The sequence below is a fragment of the Paramisgurnus dabryanus genome, chromosome 14, assembly GCF_030506205.2.
Source record: "Paramisgurnus dabryanus chromosome 14, PD_genome_1.1, whole genome shotgun sequence".
In the NCBI taxonomy this organism is placed as follows: domain Eukaryota; kingdom Metazoa; phylum Chordata; class Actinopteri; order Cypriniformes; family Cobitidae; genus Paramisgurnus; species Paramisgurnus dabryanus.
Genome location: NC_133350.1, coordinates 16,539,876 through 16,561,526, shown reverse-complemented (window position 1 = coordinate 16,561,526; position 21,651 = coordinate 16,539,876). Strand labels below are relative to the sequence as shown.

General features: G+C 42.2%; 1 protein-coding gene across 1 annotated transcript; it reads right to left on the bottom strand.

Annotated features, from left to right (window-relative positions):
• Window positions 1–83: 83 nt before the first annotated feature.
• On the bottom strand, window positions 84–20,137 carry olfml3b (olfactomedin-like 3b). Its single transcript, XM_065241302.2, has 3 exons — window positions 19,921–20,137; window positions 18,712–18,997; window positions 84–2,591 (listed from the first exon to the last, which is right to left on the bottom strand). Exons 1-3 carry the CDS (start codon window positions 20,098–20,100, stop codon window positions 1,807–1,809), a joined length of 1,251 nt encoding a protein of 416 aa, XP_065097374.1. The 5' UTR covers window positions 20,101–20,137; the 3' UTR covers window positions 84–1,806.
• Window positions 20,138–21,651: the final 1,514 nt, after the last annotated feature.

Here is a 21,651-nt window from a genome sequence, read left to right as displayed (position 1 = left end):
TTATTCGATTTTGATGACCTACTTTTTCTTCCTTGTCACAGAAAACCACCACAAGTTTTTCAATGCCAACAAAAGTATTACTTTTTGTTTGTTTGTCAAAGTACAAAGTAGATGAGGAAAACTAGGATTCTGTGTGTATTCAACACACCGCCATTGTTGTTTACAATGCTTGGAATGGTGCCCTGTGATTTGTTTGAGCGGATTTATTGCATTCTGCAGAGAAGGAGGGTATTTTGGGGAAAAAAGGGAGAAAAGATGACGGAATAACACAGATAATACAGAATAATACGCATTTTCCGTAAATTTAAGAATTTACTTTTTAATACTGACCTGATACAATACTGATTTTGGCGGTAACTCTTTTTTTTTAAATGCCGTTTATCGCGTTTTGGAACCAAACCCTTCATATACTGTGTGTGTGTGTGTATATATAGTTTTTTTAGTCAGCTATGATTTTCTTTAGTCAAATTCTGCACAGCTGTATCCTTCTGTACATCTGGAATAAATGCATAAAATGCAGTAACTGTAGCTTGTAAAGTATAGATCATTATGAATACCAGGGATTGTGTTGACAGCATGCCAAATGTAAAGGTATCTGAAATTGGATTGATAAAGACTTGAAATGCCACCATTACGTATATTTAATTTATTACAAGTATTTATTCTGTTATATTTAATTCTGTTCAATCGTATTCTGCATAAACTGTGACAAACGTTCATTGTTCTGTATTTTTCTTGTTACCTTGGAGGTGTTCAGATAACATGACAGGAATCCACTGTAAGAGTAATCAATGGGAATCAAATGGGTGTTTCTGTACGAAATAGGCTACTTGATTCAGTGCTGAAGGGCAACTTTCCACTTTTATATAAAAAAAATCTATTTGTAATGTACAGTAATTGTTTCAGAACAACCCCTTGTACTTTAAAGGTGTGATTAAAGTTCTTGCTTCTACTGAAATTGCTGTTATGTTCTCCTGTCATTTCATGTTCATTTATGTGTTTTATTTATTCATGTAAGCAACAATGAATGGTCACAATTTATGAAAGGTTATTGAGTCTTGCCCTAGTAATTTAAACTAAATTATGTAAAATCCACTTTAATAAGATTTGGACATAAATGTGTGTTGGCAGTGTGTGAACACAACAACACTAACCACTCCTTCTTCTTTAATCCACATTAAACCAAAGCAGTCTCATTACACATATTGTTTTAATTTTGCTGTTAATGTGACATCACAAAAACAAAGCCCCGCCCACGTCCACTCACTGCTTGGTTTATTTTACCCAAAAGCTTTTCTAAATGTGTTTGTAGGACTAATACGGCTAAAGATACTACTATCTCAGGCTGTATTTAAAGGAATCAGATCTATTTTTAACGGAAAGCAGCTCATTTGCATTTAAAGGTACATACATAAAAAACTTTTTTGCTCCCACCCAAATAGGGACATTTTGGACATGCTATAACAAATGATCTGGACATAATATGGGCAAAATATTTAACTTTGTAAAAACATCCTCATTTATTAACAGCACGTTTCACAATATAAAACCATTATAATAGTTCTGCTCCAGGCAAACTAGGTTAAAACAGAGTATTTTCTGAAGTTCAGTACATACATAGATTTCTACTAAGCAACCTAAGAAAATCTGTATCTAATCAATCATACGTTTCGCTTTCCTATTACAGTCTGTAAGTGCAAAACTGAAAACGTATTGATCTGTGACTCATTCTATTTAAGCTGGGTTGCATTAGATACATGGGCATGTCCTCTTTAGCTTTGCTCCATTCAGTCTTCATTGCACATTCTAGACCTCCAGCTTCTTTTTCATTTGGAGTTTGTAGAGGATTTGATAGCCATCGTCCCAAGCATACAGCAGCTGCTCCACCGGACTGTATTTGAGACTGGAATGAGTGCCGTATCGCTTGGGAAAGTACACATTTGGAGCATCATCATTCGTGATCATATCGCTGACATCAAAAACGCACTGGATTCGGGAACGGCTGGGCAGTTTGGAGTTGTAGACCACGTAGACGGTACCGCAGATCACAAACGCCGCCTCTGCGTTTTCTCTTACGCAAGGAGTGTCCCACATCTGTTCAATGTCCAGCGTTTTAGGATCTATCTTCGCAAGAGAGATGTGCTTCTCATTCTCCTGCGTGGCGAAGATAGCCCAAAGACCTTCTTCATCTACCGCCAGATCGATAAAGGTCTCTGGATTCAGGCTGTAAGCAGGGAGCTGGTTTTTGGCGGGGAAAACGGAGCTGTCCACAACTGTGCTTTTCTGAAGATCAAACTTTATTAATTTCATTTCATCACCCTCCTTCATGTAGTACAGGTGGTTGTTGTAGACTACGTGGCCAACACCACGCCAGGCGGAGGGGAGCTCGATGGTCTTGCCAGCAGATAGACCTTGGGAGGACGTGAACTCCCGTACTGTACCAAATTCGTACAAGGTGTTATCATCGGTCCCATTTAAGAGATACACCTTGCCATTGGCTGCTCCCATGTCTTTCGTCCACACTCCTTTAGGGCCACCCACTCGTTTGAGTATCTTCATGGCTTTGATGCTGGAGATCATGTCACTACAATCTAAACATAAGGAAGTATGTTATATAATCAGTGTATAACAACTTGAATGTTTACGATGTAGTAAAAAGTTTTTGCGTTAGGGAAAAATGTCACATAAACATAAAACATCTTTGTTGAGATGGACAAAGTGACCCTAAAAAATGAAGCACCAACATTTTGTAAACCTTTTGGAGAAGGGTTTATAAACTCAGTATCTTAAGTAGCACAAACACAGTCCTGTAGACCGCTACTGTTATTTTGGTTATACTCGCGCATGCCTATATAGACTGAATTTACACATGCGCATGACATCACCGTTACATATTCACATAATTTCATAGTTACACAGAGACGACAACTTGCACTTTGAAACCAGTCTTCAAAAGTTTTATCCTTGCAGGATCGCACAATGCAGTTCTCATGTAAACGGCCCCATAGTCTCTTCCTCCTATAGGTGCATGCAGTATGGGTACGGGGCAAAAACTAACATGGGGTTAGTTGTAACATGGACTGTTTACATTGTTGCACAAGGTTGAGCGTTTCGTTTTTCCGGTATTTTTTTCACGCTGCCAAAAGACGATCTCCTGAAAATATTTTCACCCAGCAGGGTTAATTGTAACGCTGTGTTACAACTAACCCCTCAGCACTTACAACATGAAAACCGCTAACGTTAGCGTAATTCTTGCCGTTGTTTTAAATAGACTACACACAAATGATTGCTGACTGCCAACAAAATAAATGTGCCTGTCTTATCAAAAATCATGTGTAAATTTTATTTTTGTTTATATCTTTAATATTGATTGAATAAAGTCACGTCAAAAATTGAAATCATAATGAAATGAATGGATAAAAAACAGACTTTGATGCTCATTATCTCAGAATTTGATTTTGAAACTGTAGTATGGTATTTACAGACTGGGTCCCATCTAAAAAAAAAAATTGTCATAATTTTTCTCACATATTTAGACATTTGTATCCATTTATATTTGAACTAATGTTAGAAAAGGGCTGAATGAATGAATACAGTGTGGATACCTGTCTATTATAGCCAGATATATAAACAATATCCACTTCAAGTATATAGACAAAATAGTATTGAAATATTTGCCTGCAAACTTAATTTTTAAAAAGTGTTACAACTAACCCCCTGACTGTTACAATTAACCCCACCTATGGGGTAAGTTGTAACGTTTGCACTTCTGTCACGTTTGGTGTTATTGTCCAAGAATGGTAAGTACTAAAAACAAACTTCAAATGTTAATTTGTTGCAGAGATGTGTGTGTTGTTTGTGTAAAAAATAATTAATAAAAACTCAAATATTTTTAGAAATAATTGAGCCAAAACCAAAATGTGTTGTGCCCCGCTCTCCCCTACTTAATGGACCTTAACAGCATACAGGAGCAACCGGATGGTCAGTAATAATGTTCAGTTTTGGGTGAACTGTCCCTTTAAGTATTATATAATACCTTGTTGGCACATCCATTCTCCTTCTCAATTTTTAATAACACATCATTATATCAAATATTGTACACCACTGCATTTGCAATTTGTCTTGCTTGCTGTAATTAGATCCTTAGTTGCCCTTTTCTGTTCTCTTGCAAAGTTTATCCAGCACTTTATCAAATGATTACTTAAGATCTGCCTGCCACTAAAGCCTGATTTAACACTAAACCCTAATGGGAATGCACAACACATAATGGCAATCTAATCAGATGTTAAACAGATGTGTGGCTATTTACCACGAAAATGCAATATAGTGCTGCCAAAGTATTAAGGCACTATGCGGAAAGCATCCGACTCATCCGCCAGGAGTATAATTATCATCTTTCTTAATGATGAGATAATAATACATTTTATTTAATACATCTAAGCCCTTTCAAAACAAGGGCTTAAGAAATATTTGAACTATTTATTGTATTATAGCATGATCTTATCTCTCAGTGTTTCTGTGACACTTTGCTATATGCATGAGTGCAGGGCTATTAGCATCGGTGGCCCTTAGGGGTGTGTGTGTTCCCTGTTGTTATTTACACTGTACACTAATGATGAGCATAGGAGTCACTATCCAGGGAATGCTGTGGTATAATTTTCAGATGATGCTGTCTGGGTCATCGCCATAAGGATAAGGACTTTAGCTTCATACTACAGCCATCTTTGTCCTTTTCATTTGCGTTGCTTGCTATGATTGACAATCTGCCACAGGTTTCTTTATATAAACACTTACTGTCAGTAATCTACATTGTCAGTAAGGATGGTACCCATTAAAAAGGTCCCAAAATGTACCAATTGGGTACATTTATGTACGTTTGAGGTACCAATTTGTACTTTTGAGGTTCTTATATGCACACTTTTTGAAAGGGTACTGTCCCAGTGACAGATTTATCACTGTGAGCTTATAGTGTACCTTTATTCAGTTTAGTGTGGGACTTGCGACAAAAAATGTAGGGTCAGGCTTTTTGGAGTTGCCGAAAGGTTATGTTGTTGTTTTATCAAGACTTTATTGAATTCAGCTTCCTGTATGCCATATCTGCTTACTTGGGTAATCTGACAGTTACCCGTAGGTCTCAGGTGAACCGTGAACGAGGAAGATGATTGGTGTGAGTTTATACACCAACCAGATGGTTCAACTGAGATTTAAGGGTCACTCAGCCTACATTTAACAAAATTATCCTCAAACAGGCAAAGAAAATAAACGTGAATCCTTCTCATGTGCTCCATCCGGAATTTGAACTGCTCCCATCTGGCCCCAAGTTCTAGATACAATAAAAACTCTTTTGTTGAAACTTTACAGTGATGATTGTGAGTATCGTCATCTTCATCATCACTTATCCATAAGGCCTCATCCCACTAACAGCTTCTTAAACCTTAATCTTTCTAAAAATGGTTGCATAATACTGCATTTAAGATGAATATTAAAAGCATAATTCACCCAAAAATCTAATTCCTGTCATCATTTTCATCAACTTGATGTTGTTGTAATCCTGTATGACTTTGATTTAGTCTTTAGATTAGTTTAGTATAATGTCAGATTTGCTGTTTTTTTCATACAATCAATGTAAAAATCTATAAAATGGCACCATAACAGCATCAATCTTCAAGACTGCTGTATTTCTAGTCTACTGAATGTCAAACTGTAGCTTTTGAATACTTATATCTTCCGTATGTTTTAATTAAAGAAGTTTAATATTAATTTCATGGGGGATTTAAAACTCAAATAACACACGCTGTTTCTGCTTATCTCATGTAAATCTTTTTTAATTAATTTATATTTATAATTATTGTTTTTTTTTTGTTTTGCTTGTTAAGAATTTGCTTTGTGTGTAATGTGTTTATATGAAACTCTTATCTTGGCCAGGACTCCCTGAAAGAAGAGAATTCTTTAATCTCAATGGGACCTTCCTGGAAAAATAAAGGTTAAGTAATAAATAAATAAATCTTGAGTACCTACAGAGTAGTATTACATCCTTCATATATCCAAAGGCTTTTTACACCTGGTCACTTCACGCGTGAAGACCTTCCGAAACGTTTTTGAGAAGGATTTAAATCCGATCGCTCAAACCACTTCAGGAGGTGGTCTGGGACGCATTTCAGACGAAAGTGTAATTTGTTAATGAAACCATATGTCAGCCTCAATTTCTCCAAAAGGGAAATTTTTGGGAGTTCTAAAATAGATAATATTAAAGCATAGTTATTACCATATAAATTCTGTATACCAAATAAAGCGAAAGAAGTGAAATAAATTTTTATCATGCAATGTTTCAACACTTATCTGAAAAGATTTGAGTTCCTATTGTTTTTTTGTTTGTTTGTTTAATAATGTGAATTGTTATTTATGAATATCAAAGATGGGGTTTTTTTTTGAAAATAAAAAATCTTTAGAATATTTTGACAAAATCTATTTTCACAAACAAATATTTCTCAAGAAAATACGTGAAGTAGAACATTTAATTAAATCACTAAGACTAATTAATAACAAAAAATGTATTTTTGTAAGAAATATGATGAGATCTTTCATGTACTATAATTAGTTTTGGAATTTATTTTCTCCTTTCTCTCTTCTCTTTCATTTGTTCAGATGACTTTGAATGTATTGTTAAAACATTTTATTCATTATGCTAAAAACATATGTCAGTGCATAACTCCTCCCAAACGTAAGCACGCCACCCGGAAGTTAACAAACTTCAAACTGAGGTAAACAAACATAGACGACACGGTCGTTGCTTTATGGAGCGACGACAGCGGGTAAAAAAAGTTTCCTAGAAACAATAAAAGAGTCCAATGACATTAAACAAAGAAAGAAAACTTTATAGAGAGTTTTGTGAGCGCTTTCCCCATCATGGACCTGTACGTTAAATCACAGCGCCTTCACTCTCCTGCTGCTTTGTACTGCGCGCTCCAGTTCATGTCAAGCAAAGAGACTCGCGTCCCCTACCCATCATACAGTTGGCTACAACATACAGTAAGTGCTGCCTTTTGTTGCATAAACGTTTTTAAGGCGGAGTAATGAATATTGTATTTGCATTTTTCGCGGAAGTAGAAGATCGGATTCATATACGTTTTGCCAGCCCAAGACGCATTTATGTGACAATATATGTGGTTTTAACAAATCAGATAGCTATCCGATCAGAGAAAACACATGAAGTAACCAGGAGTAAAAAAGGCCCAAAGTTTTGTCAGATAAAGAAACCGCATACTGTATAGTAGGTACTGAATTAGATGAAGTACCTACTTACTTGCTGTTCAAACAGTAGTTACTGTATAGTATGAATCCTGGTAGTATGAACAGGGGCGCCGTAAGGGGGGGAAAAGTTAGGACGATTCTAAGGGCCCATGAACTTTTGAGGGCCCCAGCCAAGGACTGTGCCGCAAACGCAACCCCCTTAAGCTGAGCCCTCTTAGCTCCGCCCCGTCTTTACTCTGCGTTTTAGCGCCGTCTTTAATCCACAGTCTCCAGTGCGCGTGAACTTCAGAAGAGAACAAGGTGTGTGTATTAACTGCTATTTCCTATGATATCTGCATATGTGCACTTCCTTACTATAAATGCAGTTTACACAATGTGACGCTGGATCAATACAATGCAGTTTTCTTTCCACTGTAAAGTTCGCTCTGTTCACCTCAGTTTAAAAAAGCACAAAGCGATATACGTTCTCTGTTTTATGTTATGATTCTAACGCGAAGTCAGCCCTTATAAGCTGTTTTAATTAACATAGCCCGTATAATCTAATTAACATAAATTAGAAATGCGATCGGTTACACACTTCAATGTTTTGTAACGCAATATGCCAAGGAAGTATTTTTATGCAGTCGTGAATCGAGTTGATTGTGATAAAACTGAAGGCTAAACTAGTCCAGTTCCCTTTCAATACGGTTCACTTCGCATTGCGTCAGTTTGCTGACGCTATGGGGGGAAACTCCTGTTTACTCCGTGATTGAAGCCTATTGGTTAACGTCTGTAGAAAATACAGACCAATGACGTTTGAGCCCGCGCGGGGGCGTGGCACACGTCCCTATATAAGCCGGTGAAATACGTCAAGAGCTCATTACTTTTCTCCTTCAGCGCGAACCTTCTCGCTGCTCCGAAGAAGAAGCCCTTACTCGCCGTCGATCCAAGCACTGCAGCGGACTACAACACACCAGCGTGTTCCCCTGCCGCTTTCCGGTGAAACTAAAAAGAGTTATCTAAAAGAGCAGAAGCGCGTTGAGATAATGTCGCTTCGGCATTGCGGCTCCTGCCGAGCCCCTTTGCCTGTGGAGGATTTCCACAAGGAGTGCGTCATCTGTCTGGGTCCTGCCCACGCCGAGGCCGTACTCGCTGAGGCGGGCTGCGCCCACTGCGAGCTCCTTCCTATCGCGGTGCTGCGCTCCCGCCTCGAGATCTTTAATGTCAATGTCAATGTCAAATTTATTTATAAAACACCATTTCTACAACACAGGTTGACCAATGTGCTTTACAACAGATACACCAAACACTCGCACAATTAGAGAAAAAAAACAAAAAAACAAACTCAGAATAAAGTAAAACACATCAACCGTAATGTAAAAATATTTAAAAATAATAAAATATGTAAAATAAAATGTATAAAATATAAAACAAGATAAAAGAAAAGACAGAGTACCTCAACCAGATATAAAAGCTTTATCAAACAAGTATGTTTTTAATCGTGACTTAAAATTTGCCACAGAGGGAGCCAGTCTAATAGAGATGGGCAACTTGTTCCAAAGTCTTGGAGCGATTGATGTAAAAGCACGATCGCCCCTGCATTTCAGCCTTGTCTTAGGAATAGTCAAGAGTCTCTGATTGGAAGACCGTAGAGATCTTGTGTCACTTCGTTCAATCAGTAGATCAGATATGTAAGAGGGGGCCAGCCCATTTAGCGACTTAAACACAATTAATAAAATTTTAAAATCCACTCTGTAGCGCACAGGCAGCCAATGTAAGGACTGTAAGATTGGAGTGATATGCTCCCGTTTATGAGTTTTAGTCAGAAGTCTGGCTGCCGCATTCTGAACCAGTTGTAATCGAGATAGAGCTGTTTGACTAATCCCAGCATACAATGAGTTACAATAGTCTAATCTAGAGGTAATGAACGCATGAATCACCTTCTCAAGATTTTTAAAAGAAAGAAAGGTTTTTGCTTTAGACAGAAGCCGCAGTTGAAAAAAAGAAGATTTGACTACAGTATTAATCTGTCTCTCAAATTTCATATGTTCATCAAATACCACACCCAAATTTTTTACATGTTGCTTAACATATGATGATAATACACCCAGATTTGGATTGGCAATAGTAACAGAATCAGATGGTTTAAAAACAATAATTTCAGTTTTGTCCTCATTGAAATGTAAAAAGTTTAGCGACAACCATTTCTTTATATCACTTAAGCAGGCCATCAGTGCATTCATTCCATCAAAATTCCGTTTTAGCGGCAGATAAACTTGTGTGTCATCCGCATAACAGTGAAAGGACAGCCCATATTTCCTAAAGATGGAACCAAGTGGAAGCATATATAGAGAAAAAAGAATGGGAGCCAGAATGGACCCTTGAGGAACTCCACAAGTTATTGCAGCTTTACTCGAGGTATAGTCTCCTAGCTTAACTGAAAAGGTTCTATTTGTAAGATAAGATTTAAACCACTTCAAGGCACTGCCAGTAATGCCTGCACAATATTCCAGTCGATCAATAAGTATAGCATGATCGACAGTATCAAATGCAGCAGTAAGATCTAAAAGCAATAAAACAGCATAGTTGCCTGAGTCACATGTTAACAATATATCATTTGAGACCTTCAACAATGCAGTTTCAGTAGAATGATGTTTTCTGAACCCAGACTGAAAAACCTCAAAGATCAAATTGTCAGCTAAAAAAGATTGCAGTTGATCAAAAACAGTTTTCTCTATAATTTTTGAAATGAAAGACAAATTTGAGATGGGCCTAAAATTTGCTAAAATAGTCGGATCCATGCCCTGTTTTTTAAGCAGGGGGCGAACCGTTGCATGTTTTAGCAACTCTGGGATCGTGCCTATTTGTAAGCATTGATTAATCAATATCAATAAATTTGGACCAACCACATTGATAACTTGTTTAAGGAAAGAAGGGGGCATCACGTCAGCTGGAGAACCTGATGCTTTGAGGTGTTCCACTATTTCTATCAAATAGTCATCTGTAACAGAATTAAAGCAATTAAGAACAGCAGTGCATCTGGAGAAAGTTGAGGGGTCAGTCAGAACTGGGTTTATCCCCATTCTTAAATCATGTGTCTTTTGTACAAAAAACTGAAGAAAGTCTTCACATGAAAGCGTAGATGCCTCAGTCGTGAATCCAGTGGAGGGGTTGATAGCAGCATTTAAAACATTAAAAAGAGTTCTTGGTTTGTGGCAGTTCAGTGAAGTAGATAGATTTAGCTGTTTTCACAGCTTTTTGATAATTAGTTAATGAGTCTCTGAACATTTGTAGTGAAACCTGAAGTCTGTCCTTTCTCCATTTTCGCTCAAATTTCCTGCAGTTTTGCCTTAGAGAGCGAGTCGAATCATTTAGCCAAGGCTCAGATTTTGGTTTATTGTGTAGTGTCTTTAAAGGTGCCACTTGATCTAGAGCATTAGCACAGATGGAATTAAACCTGAAGAGAAGCTCTTCAGCACTCAAAACACAGTTAAAATCGTCTGATTGTTGCTTCCCTTCATTAAACGCTGAGCAAAAGGCTTCTCTTGTAGCTGGTGTGATATGCCGGGACTGGCGAAATGAAGACACTGGTATAACAGCATTAAAAAAGGATGGAAACATAAACATAATAGTCTTATGGTCAGAGAAACCATTTTCACACACCTCTAGGTCACTCAGAGAAAAACCATATGTTAATACTAAATCCAGTGTATGGCCATGCTGATGGGTCGGTACATTGACCTGAAGCGTCAGATCAAAGGCATTTAGTAAGTTAATGAATTCCTTTGCTAATGAATCTGCTACACAGCAGACATGGACATTAAAATCTCCTACAATCAGGAGTTTATCATGTTTTGGAATGATATCTCCCAAAAAATCAGCAAAGTCTATTAAAAAGTCCGCATTGGGCTTCGGGGGACGATAAATCAGTGCAACCAGAACAGAGTCATAAAGCTCCAATGTAAACAACTGAAGTTCAAAACTGTTGTAATCGTTAGAAGCCACGGGACGGCAGGAAAATATGTCTTTATATATGGAGGCCAAACCTCCACCTCGTCCCGTTGTACGAGGAGAGTTAAAGAACAAACACTTAGACGGAAGCATTTCGGAAAAGGCGCTAATATCCCCAGGAGAAATCCAAGTTTCAGTCAGAAAGAGAAGATCTAGGTGGTGAGCAGAGAAAAAATCATTAATAATGAAAGTCTTGTTCATTACCGATCTGGCGTTGATCAAAGCCATCCTTAGCTGCGGTGGGAGTCCTGGAGAAACCACAGACTGTTTTGCCCGAGGCAGCGGCCGAAGATTGCCCGGACAAACTCCCCTACGCAAAGGTCGATGTGAACGGAAAACCGGGAGCGGCTCCAGCAACGTGGGAAACACAGGGATAATCCAACCGTGTACTGGTTCCAAAGAACGCCAACGGAGGTAACATTTCCCAGACAGGTCTTTCGCGAAACGCCCCAGTTTAAAACGCGACTCCCCATGGAGTAGCAGGTAGCGTTTTAACTTAACAGCAAGGCCGCTCCGTCTTCCACGTCGTCTCTTACGCCTTCTACACGGTAGAGAACACGGCCACCGGCGTATACAGTCAGGAATCGACATCAGAAAGGGAGGTGGAGCATTGTGAGAGCTGGTGACCGGGTTTTTAAACAACTTAGATGAGATATCTTCCAAATTTAAAAGAGTACATCGATCATAGGTTAATACTGGTGAAGCACACTGTGTTAAACATAGTAAAAAAGAGGTTAAAACAAACAAACTCAAGACTATACTGGGCGACAGACGGCATGCCAGCAACAACGGCGCCATCATCCGAGATCAAACGGAAGGCTTCCCGTGCTCTCCCGCCTAAACAGCAGCGGAGCCGTGAAGCTGGAAGACGCCCTGAGACCGAGTCCACGCCGGCTCATCCCCCGCGTGCTCTGTCTCCCCGCCGTCACCCTGTCACCTTCGCCCATGAGGACCTACGCCCCCTGCCGAGTGCTAGCGGCATGGTTTCCTTTGGGTCCGGTGACAACTTGGAAGTGATGTCATCCTCTGAGGAGTTAGAGGATTGGGCGGCTTCGGATGACGACGCCCACGCAGCCGCCGCTGATGAACCTACCGAGTCGCGTCCTCACGACTCTGAGCTCATCCGCATCTTGACGCAAGCTACGGCGGAGCTCAACATTAAGTGGTCGCCGCCGTCAGAGCCTCAACTCAGCCGGTTGGACGAATGGTTTCTGCAGCCCGGGCGCCGTCAATCATCCCGCCAACGGCAGGCGCCGTTTTTCCCTGAGGTTCACCAGGAGCTCACCAAATCTTGGCGTGCTCCCCACTCCACCCGAGCTCAGAGCGCCGTCTCCCACGTCCTCTCCGTAGTGGACGGCGCCGACGAACACGGCTACTCCAAGATGCCGCCGCTCGAGGAAACTGTCGCCGCCCATCTCTGCCCGTCTTCAGCCGGCGGATGGAGGGCGAAGTTGAACCACCCATCAAAGCCCTGTCGCCTGACATCGACCCTGGCGTCGAAATCCTACGCCGCCGACGGCCACGCTGCATCCGCTCTCCATACGATGGCGGTGCTGCAGGTATACCAGGCAAAACTCCTCCGTGACATGGACGAGGCAGGTCCGGACCCGTCGACCTTTCAGAACCTGCGCAGCGCGACTGATCTGGCCCTTCGCGCCACTAAAGTCGCCACTCAGGCTGTAGGAAGAGCCATGGCCAGCCTGGTTGTTCTGGAGAGACATCTGTGGCTGAACTTGACGGAGATAAAGGACACGGATCGGGTTGCCCTTCTTGACTCGCCCGTGTCACCGTCGGGGCTCTTCGGCTCCGCTGTGGAGGGGTTCACCCAGCGCTTCACTGAGGCACAGAAATCGTCGCAGGCTATGCGGCATTTTCTACCAAAACGATCTGCCTCAGCGTCTGAGACCGGCCGCCCAAAACCGCCGCCAGCTCAACGCCCTAAGCCAGCACCAGCTCAGCCCCAGCAGAGAGCTGAACCGGAGGTCAAGCGCCAGCGTCCTGCACGACCGGCTGGCCCGCCTCGACGCCGCGGTCCCCGTCCTCGGATTACGCTGGACCCGACGCCGGCGCCGCCTCCCTGAAGAGAGTCTGAGGAGGAAAAGAGGCTCTGGTCCCGCTTCGGCCGGCCCGCCCTCGAAAGTTCTGCGTGTTTCAGTCCCCTCGGGCGCTGGACACACCCTCGCTGTAACAGCGAAACAAAAATTTTTACCTTTTCACAAAAAGAGCAAATTTCCTCCTCTGTACACACAAACACACACACACGGCTTAACGTCCATAAGCATATCGACGCTCGCCGTCAAATTTCACGTTTGGCAATCCACCCCCGGTATGCCGGGCTGGATTCTAAACGTAATCCAACACGGTTATTCACTTCAATTCGCCCGGAGACCACCCCGGTTTCGCGGCGTTCTCTACACCACTGTCCCAGACGATCGTGTACAGATCCTCAGGGAAGAGGTGCGTTCTTTATTACTAAAAGACGCGATAGAGACGGTCCCGGCGGATCAAAGCGAATCAGGCTTTTACAGTCGTTATTTTCTCGTTCCAAAGAAAGACGGCGGCCTCAGACCGATATTGGATCTACGCGTTTTGAATCGCGCTCTTGCCAAACGGCCGTTCAAAATGCTTACAGCCAGACGAATCATGGCGTTAATTCGACCGGGCGATTGGTTCATATCAGTGGATCTGAAAGACGCTTACTTTCACATTCCGATAGCGCCACGTCACAGGCCGTTCCTAAGATTCGCGTTCGACGGGACAGCATACCAGTACAAAGTCCTGCCCTTCGGATTATCTCTGGCACCACGCACATTTACCAAATGTGCGGATGCGGCTCTCGCCCCTCTCAGACAGAGCGGCATCCGCATATTGAATTACCTCGACGATTGGCTTATTCTAGCACAGTCAGAGAGGGAAATTACTGCGCACAAGACCGTTGTACTCCAGCATTTGGAGAATTTGGGGTTCAAAATCAACCTCCAGAAGAGTTTGCTCACCCCCACGCAGCGAATCGCGTTCTTAGGCACGACGCTCGACTCATTAAAGATGCGGGCATGGCTTACACAGGAACGCGCGCTCACGGTCAGACGCGAGGCGGCATCGTTCAAAGCGGGTTCACATCTCCCTCTCAAACGATTCCAAAAAATGCTGGGTCTGATGGCAGCAGCATCCCCACTAATACCGTTGGGAATGCTGTTCATGAGGCCGCTTCAGTTTTGGTTGAAAGCGAAAGTTCCGCCCCGTGCTTGGTTGTCGGGCCGCTTATTAATCAAAATCACGTACAGCTGCGTGAAAGCGCTTTCGATATGGACATCCCCTCACCTTTTCCTCTCGGGCACGGAGCTCGGCTCCGTGAGCAGGAGGAAAGTGGTGACTACGGATGCGTCTGCGACGGGTTGGGGCGCTCACTGCGACGGCGAGCTCGCCTTCGGTGCGTGGAACAACCAGTTGTCTCAGCTACATATCAACCACCTCGAGATGTGGGCGGTTATCTTGGCGCTACGACACTTTCGACCGAAACTCCAACATCAACACGTTCTAGTGCGGTCGGACAGTATGACGGTGGTTTCGTTCATAAACCACCAAGGAGGGCTGAGATCTCGCTCCCTATCCAGGCTGGCGAAACGGCTTTTATTATGGGCTCACGCGAACGTACGTTCGTTAAAGGCGACTCACGTACCGGGTGTAGCCAATACGGGTGCAGACATTCTCTCGCGCAACGGTCCGCCGCCGGGAGAATGGAGACTGCACCCTCAGACGGTCGAGAGAATATGGACCGTCTTCGGCCGGGCGGAGATCGATCTGTTTGCATCAGACGAGAACGCGCATTGCCCGATCTTCTTCTCGAGACATCACGATGCCCTGTCGCAAGCATGGCCGGCGTGTCTTCTGTATGCTTTTCCTCCGGTGGCTCTGTTACCACAGGTCCTTCAGAGGATAAGAGAGACGAAATGCGCGATAATTCTGGTCGCCCCGTTTTGGCACAATCAACCGTGGCTCCCCGACCTATGGCAGCTGAAAACATCAGCACCATGGCCAGTACCGCTGAGGAAAGACCTCCTATCTCAGGCGAGAGGGACGATATGGCATCCACAGCCGGAGCTATGGAATCTACACGTTTGGTCTCTGAACGGCAACCATCACGCCTTTCAGGACGAGTGTTAAATACTCTAACTGAAGCTAGGGCCCCATCTACCAGGCGCCTTTACGCTCAAAAGTGGTCTATTTTTTCTGACTGGTGCACGACGAAAGACTTAAACCCAAACACCTGTGAAGTGGAGCATATTCTCTCCTTTCTGCAGGAAATGCTGGACAGCGGTCGCGCGCCCTCGACGCTTAAAGTGTATGTGGCGGCGATAACGGCGAATCACGCCCTTATCGCCGGTCGCACCGTGGGAAAACATGATCTCATCATTAAATTCCTCAGAGGCGCTCGCAGACTAAACCCACCGCGACCTAACACGGTCCCGTCTTGGGATCTGTCCACGGTCCTGAAAGCGCTGCGCGGTCCCCCTTTCGAGCCCCTCGAACAGGCTGACCTGCGCGCTCTCTCGTTTAAAACCGCTCTCCTCCTGGCGTTGGCATCGGTTAAACGAGTGGGCGATTTACACGCGTTTTCAATTGACCCGTCGTGTCTGGAATTCGGTCCTAACGATAGCAAAGTGATCCTTAGACCGAGAGCGGGATACATTCCTAAAGTTTTGACCACGCCATTTAGAGTTCAGGTGGTTTCACTTCTCGCCCTTCCGACGGTGGACGGCGAACAAACCCCGAACACGCTCTGCCCCGTCAGAGCGTTAAGAATATACACGGACCGTTCTGCCTCATACCGCAAGTCAGATCAGCTGTTCGTAAGCTTCGCGCAACATTCCTTAGGTATGCCGCTCACTAAACAGAGGCTATCTAAATGGATCGTCGAAGCCATTGCTTTGGCTTACGCCTCCCTGAATGAACATTGTCCAGTTGGTTTAAAAGCTCACTCCACGAGGGGTATGGCTTCATCTTGGGCTTGGTCTACGGGGATTTCTATCGTTGACATTTGTAACGCGGCCGGCTGGTCCTCGCCGTCTACGTTTGTCAGATTTTATAGCCTGGATGTCCCTGCCTTACAAGCACAGGTCTTATCGGCTTAATGATTCACGCGACTGCGTTTCTGTATGCCTTCACGGTGCGTTGTTAGCTCACCGTCATGGCTACCTATTAATAATTCATGCACAGCTCGCGGCGCGCTCAGAGAACCCGCCGTCTTGTGCTCTATTGTATATGCATCATGGTGCGTTTAGAAACTTCACTGTATGCGTATTACTGTCTCATATATGGTGCTTACACTTGCGCTCGCTAGAGCTATGTATATGCTGGGTTAGGGCCACATGCAGTGTCTCTCCGGTAAGGGCACCTCAGTCCGTTGTGTATGCACGGCGGGATGGGATTACGTTCCCCCATAGCGTCAGCAAACTGACGCAATGCGAAGTGAACCGTATTGAAAGGGAACGCTTAGGTTACTCACGTAACCCCGGTTCCCTGAAATAACGGGAACGAAGCATTGCGTCGCTGGCCGTGCTACTAACGTCTATGCAGCGAGTGTTATTCGGCTGCGCGCTTCAGTCGAATAATAATGAGCTCTTGACGTATTTCACCGGCTTATATAGGGACGTGTGCCACGCCCCCGCGCGGGCTCAAACGTCATTGGTCTGTATTTTCTACAGACGTTAACCAATAGGCTTCAATCACGGAGTAAACAGGAGTTTCCCCCCATAGCGTCAGCAAACTGACGCAATGCTTCGTTCCCGTTATTTCAGGGAACCGGGGTTACGTGAGTAACCTAAGCGTTATGTATATTAAAGCTTCTCACCTTGCAACAGTTTTAAGAAATCAATGGAAATCTATGTTGCAATCTGCTATAGTTGTCATTCATTTCATTTTAGAGTCCCGTTGATAAAAAACAGTCTGAAGAGTCATTTACGAGTATAGCTGTTTTCTCAAGTTCACAGTTTCAATGATCTGTCGTTATTTTTGCTTTACTGAAGCTGCTGGTGTGTGAAACTTGTTCTTTACCTTATAAATAATGCTAATAATTATAATACAGGCTTTGGTCAAGCATTTTTTACCCAGTCTTATTTGAGGCATAAGGTAACTGTATAGAAAAGATGCATTGTTGTTGTTTGCCATTTTGTTAAATGTTACAATGTTATTGATGTGTGTAACAGCTCAAGTATACAGTATGTCACTGAGACTGCCTGTGAAAATCAGACTAAAGTCTCAAATCTTATTGTGAAATAAAAGCATCACAGTTTAATTTCAAGCATTAATTTCACTTTGATTTCAATCGCTGACATGACATTACTCAGTCAATATTAAAGATATCAAGTTTATATTTTCACAAAATGTTCTTTACATTATGTGGGATGAATTTATGTGGAAAACAGTAAATCACAAAGAAATACTTCAGCTGGGTTTTCACAGGCATGGTCACATTTATCTTTAATCTTTAAGAATGTTGCATTTTCTCTGAATATTCGATTAATGTACTGTATTTTTCAATTAAATTTACATTGCACAATAAATTATCTTAGTTTCAGTCATTGTAGGTGTCTATAAATACTGATAATTGTGGTCATAACAATAGCAAAATAAATAGTTCTGTATTATTAAATTACAGACAAAGAGTTTGAATAGCTACAGTAGGTTGGATTGTATGTTTGGTGCGAAATGGGTATAGTGGGGGCCTGACCCCCTATTCTTTCATAGGGCCCAAAATTGCTAGCGGCGCCCCTGAGTATGAATGAGATTCGGACGTACTACATTTGCCATGTTGCTACATCACGTGACATACGTCGTCATCACGTCATGTCATTTCAGCGCGAAAACAGCCTCATGCCTCTTCTTCTTCCTTGGATAACTCCTCTCCCGCGGCATCATGGGATAGTGAAGTGTCCATCGTATGCACACTGCAAAATCTAACCGGAAGTAGTAGGTCATCCGGGTACTTTTCGCATACTGTTTTTCGAATACTATGTATTCGGACATACTACTCGCCTCGCCTACTGCTTTTCGCGTACTATATGGTATGAAGTATTTCATGCAGTTTTACTTATCGACTCATGACCCGGTTGGGACCACCCCATTTCAACGAAATTCAGCATTAAACAAACACACACACAAACCCTGCTGCACAAACAATCCGGGGTCATTCTTTGGGAAGCTGAACAAGACTTATAAACAACAACACACTTCTTTGATTCATTGCGCTATTCCGAAAATGCCCATATAAGGAATTTCACTGTACTTCCTGCACTGAAATTGCCTATTAAAGAAATAAAGCGAGATTGTTCCCCTTCTTATGCCAACTGCTTTTTGACATTTCGCCTTGGTTTAGTATTAGTCAGAATGCATAAAATAGCTTTAGATACCCCCCCAACTCACTTTTTAAGATAATTTCTTACAACACCAGAACTCCTTAAACCGTAATACCTGTAAGCTTGGAGTATTTGGCTTTGTTCCTCTCCTTGATAACAGTCACCTGCTGTTCCACCAGCTTTTCGTCCACGTCCACACAAGGCTGCGCACCATTTTGCGTTTCCATGTAGTCCATTTCTCTCTCGACCCGATCTACTCGCGTCCCCACTGTGTCCAGCTCGCTCCTCAGCGCCTCCTTGGTCTTGTCCAGGCCCTCTAGCTGTGATACCATCTGCTGCTTGAACTCACGCAGCTCGGAGGCATAGCGGCTGGTCTGCTCGTGCCACATGGAGATGCGGTCCTGCCGGTGAACAAATAAACAAAAACAAACCTCAAGACGGTTTGAATTAGGCATCTTTAACTATATCTGCTGAATCCTCCAGATGGACATTTAGATTACATTACATTACGCAGCAAGACCGCTGAGTAAAACAGTTAATGTGAAGTATCTGATATTTAAATGGTTAATCATCATCCGTGTCGAATCGTGCCAAACGGTTACAGAGAGACATTCGCACATTTCAAACCATAAGTGTGCATACTTAAGCATGCTTAAGTGTTGGGCAGTGTCTCGAGTGTAAATTATTCAAAGATAAACCCTTCCTTAAAAGCTGCAGGCTTTTGGCATTGAAACAGCATCATTTACACTGCAGATGGATCAACCTTTGGCAGCAAATGTTTTATTTTTTTTATTATTTGTGACTCAGTGGAAGGAAAAAGACGAAGAGAAGTGTAGTAGCATAATAACATGAGATGACTGAAGTGCAGACTCAGCACGGAGCAGAGCAGAAAACAAAATTTCTTTCATGTGGCTAAACCCAAGACGCAGAGGGAGTATTTCATCATGCACGCAAAACAGGGTACAAAGGGGCTAAAGGCTTTGGAGGGAAATGATTTGATTTTCTCCCACAAAACCTATATAGCACAAATATAGTACAGTACTCTCCCTGGCACTTTTTTGTCGCTCCACCGCAATGTTTTCCTTATCCAAGAGGTCATTTGTAAAACTAATAGAAATGCCACTGAGAAAATGCATTACCACCTCAGAAGCTCGATTTTAGTGTTGCAAACCAAGTGACTGCACAACAAATAACTCTGCTTAGTTGAAATTCAGTCTATTGTTTTTACAAGCTCTACTTTTTTACTCCTCTCACTAATCTTTAGATCCCTGCCAACTGCTGTCTGGAGGCCAGGGTCTGAATGGGAAAGCATTGTCGTTCTTACCTCAATGGCAAGGAGTCTTCTTTCCAAGTAGTCCATAAGTGCCTGCTGCTGTGCCCCAGCCAGGCCAAAAAGAAAGAGGACGAGGAGCTGTAGGGCTCTCATCTTAAGGAGCAGAGGTGACTGTCTTGAAACAGTGAGTGTGTGTGTGTATATGACAGGTCGGAGAGGAAAAGCCCTCATGCAGAGGAATTGACTTGGCTGGAATGTTTAGAGAAAGAGTGGAGCGAGAGGAGGGGCTTAAAACATCTGGAGCGCCTCTATGCCTTCTTCCTCTGGAGAGCTGGATTGCCTACTCATCTCCATTTCTGGTAAAACACAGAACTTGAACACAAGACAACTTTCAGTATTACTGTAGTTAAAACATTTGTAATTTACTTAAGACATGCATGCAGTTTATAAGGTGCCTAAAAAATCCATAGGTCAACTGCTGAGTAAATAAGGTTTGAAAAGGCTCTGCAGAAAGAATTGACTGATGTGTTGCCCTTTGCATATTTATTTTCTTTGGAGATCTGCACAGCACATATTTTTTCCCTTGCATAACATTAGATAATTTCCAGACATTGAGTCATTTTTCAGTCTAGTCTAAACCATTCAGTGCATAGCTGCCGGCACCTTTTGCAGTGTGGGGCGAATGAAATTCATGTTGCTATTCACAGTGATCAGGCAGTGTGTGGGAATGTGTTGAAAGTAACAATCCTAGATCACTGGTTTGTGGCTCTGTTAGTGCAATACTGCGTGCAAACTAAGGGAAATTAGTATTTGCCAAAATTTTTGCCAAAAAGCTTACTTTTATAAGCTGGGTTTTTGCAAAATTACTGTATATGGTCATAATTATGCCGAAATCACAAATGTTTACATTTTAATGTAGCATCAATTACAGTAATTTTGACTCTGTGTGTAGCCTATATATTTAATAATAATTAAAAAAATGTAATAATAAAGATTATATACACTAGGAGGCGCTACAGTATAATATCAGTGCACACCAGTGCATTGACATGCAAAACATGCAGCATTAGATGTTCAGTGTACTTCCTCTTCCTGTTTTAGGCAAAGAGGAAATGCGTGGGTAAACCGTTATTAAACACTGGTTTACTTTCTATTAATTAGTCCTGATTTCTAATAGAAAATCTAATCTTTTGTTAGTCATAACATTTATGACTATTTAAAGAAAAATTTACTTTTAGAGGAAGTTAGTATATGTTTAAATTCTGTATGTATGTGTTTGTTTGTTGGGGAAGCATCATGGATGCTTTACCTAAGACCACAGAATAATCACTATTGTCATCTGACAGGTCAGAGGTTGCAGCTTTTGAAAAATTGTGATGAAATCTCTGGTGACATTCCTATAGTTTAAATTCCTCAAACATCTTGCAGACAGATTTTCTGTACTAAATCTTGTTAAATAAGCAAAGGAGACTGAAAGTAAATATGTGACCATGCCTGCCTGTGAAATAAAACAATCCTACAAAGTGTAATTTACATTCTTTCAGAACAAAATAGTAAGGTCATGTCAAAGATTGAAATTAAAGTAATATCCATAAGTGATGACAAACATTGATGCTCCAAATCTCATAAATATATGTCAGGGTCACAAATAACAAATTAAAACGGAGCATCCCTATTATTAAGGGAAATATTTTCCAGCCCCCCGATCCTAATTGTCTCAAATAAAGGGCTTTAACTGATAAGCTTATGCAGGAAGTTGACCTGATGTATGTCTGGCAGGCT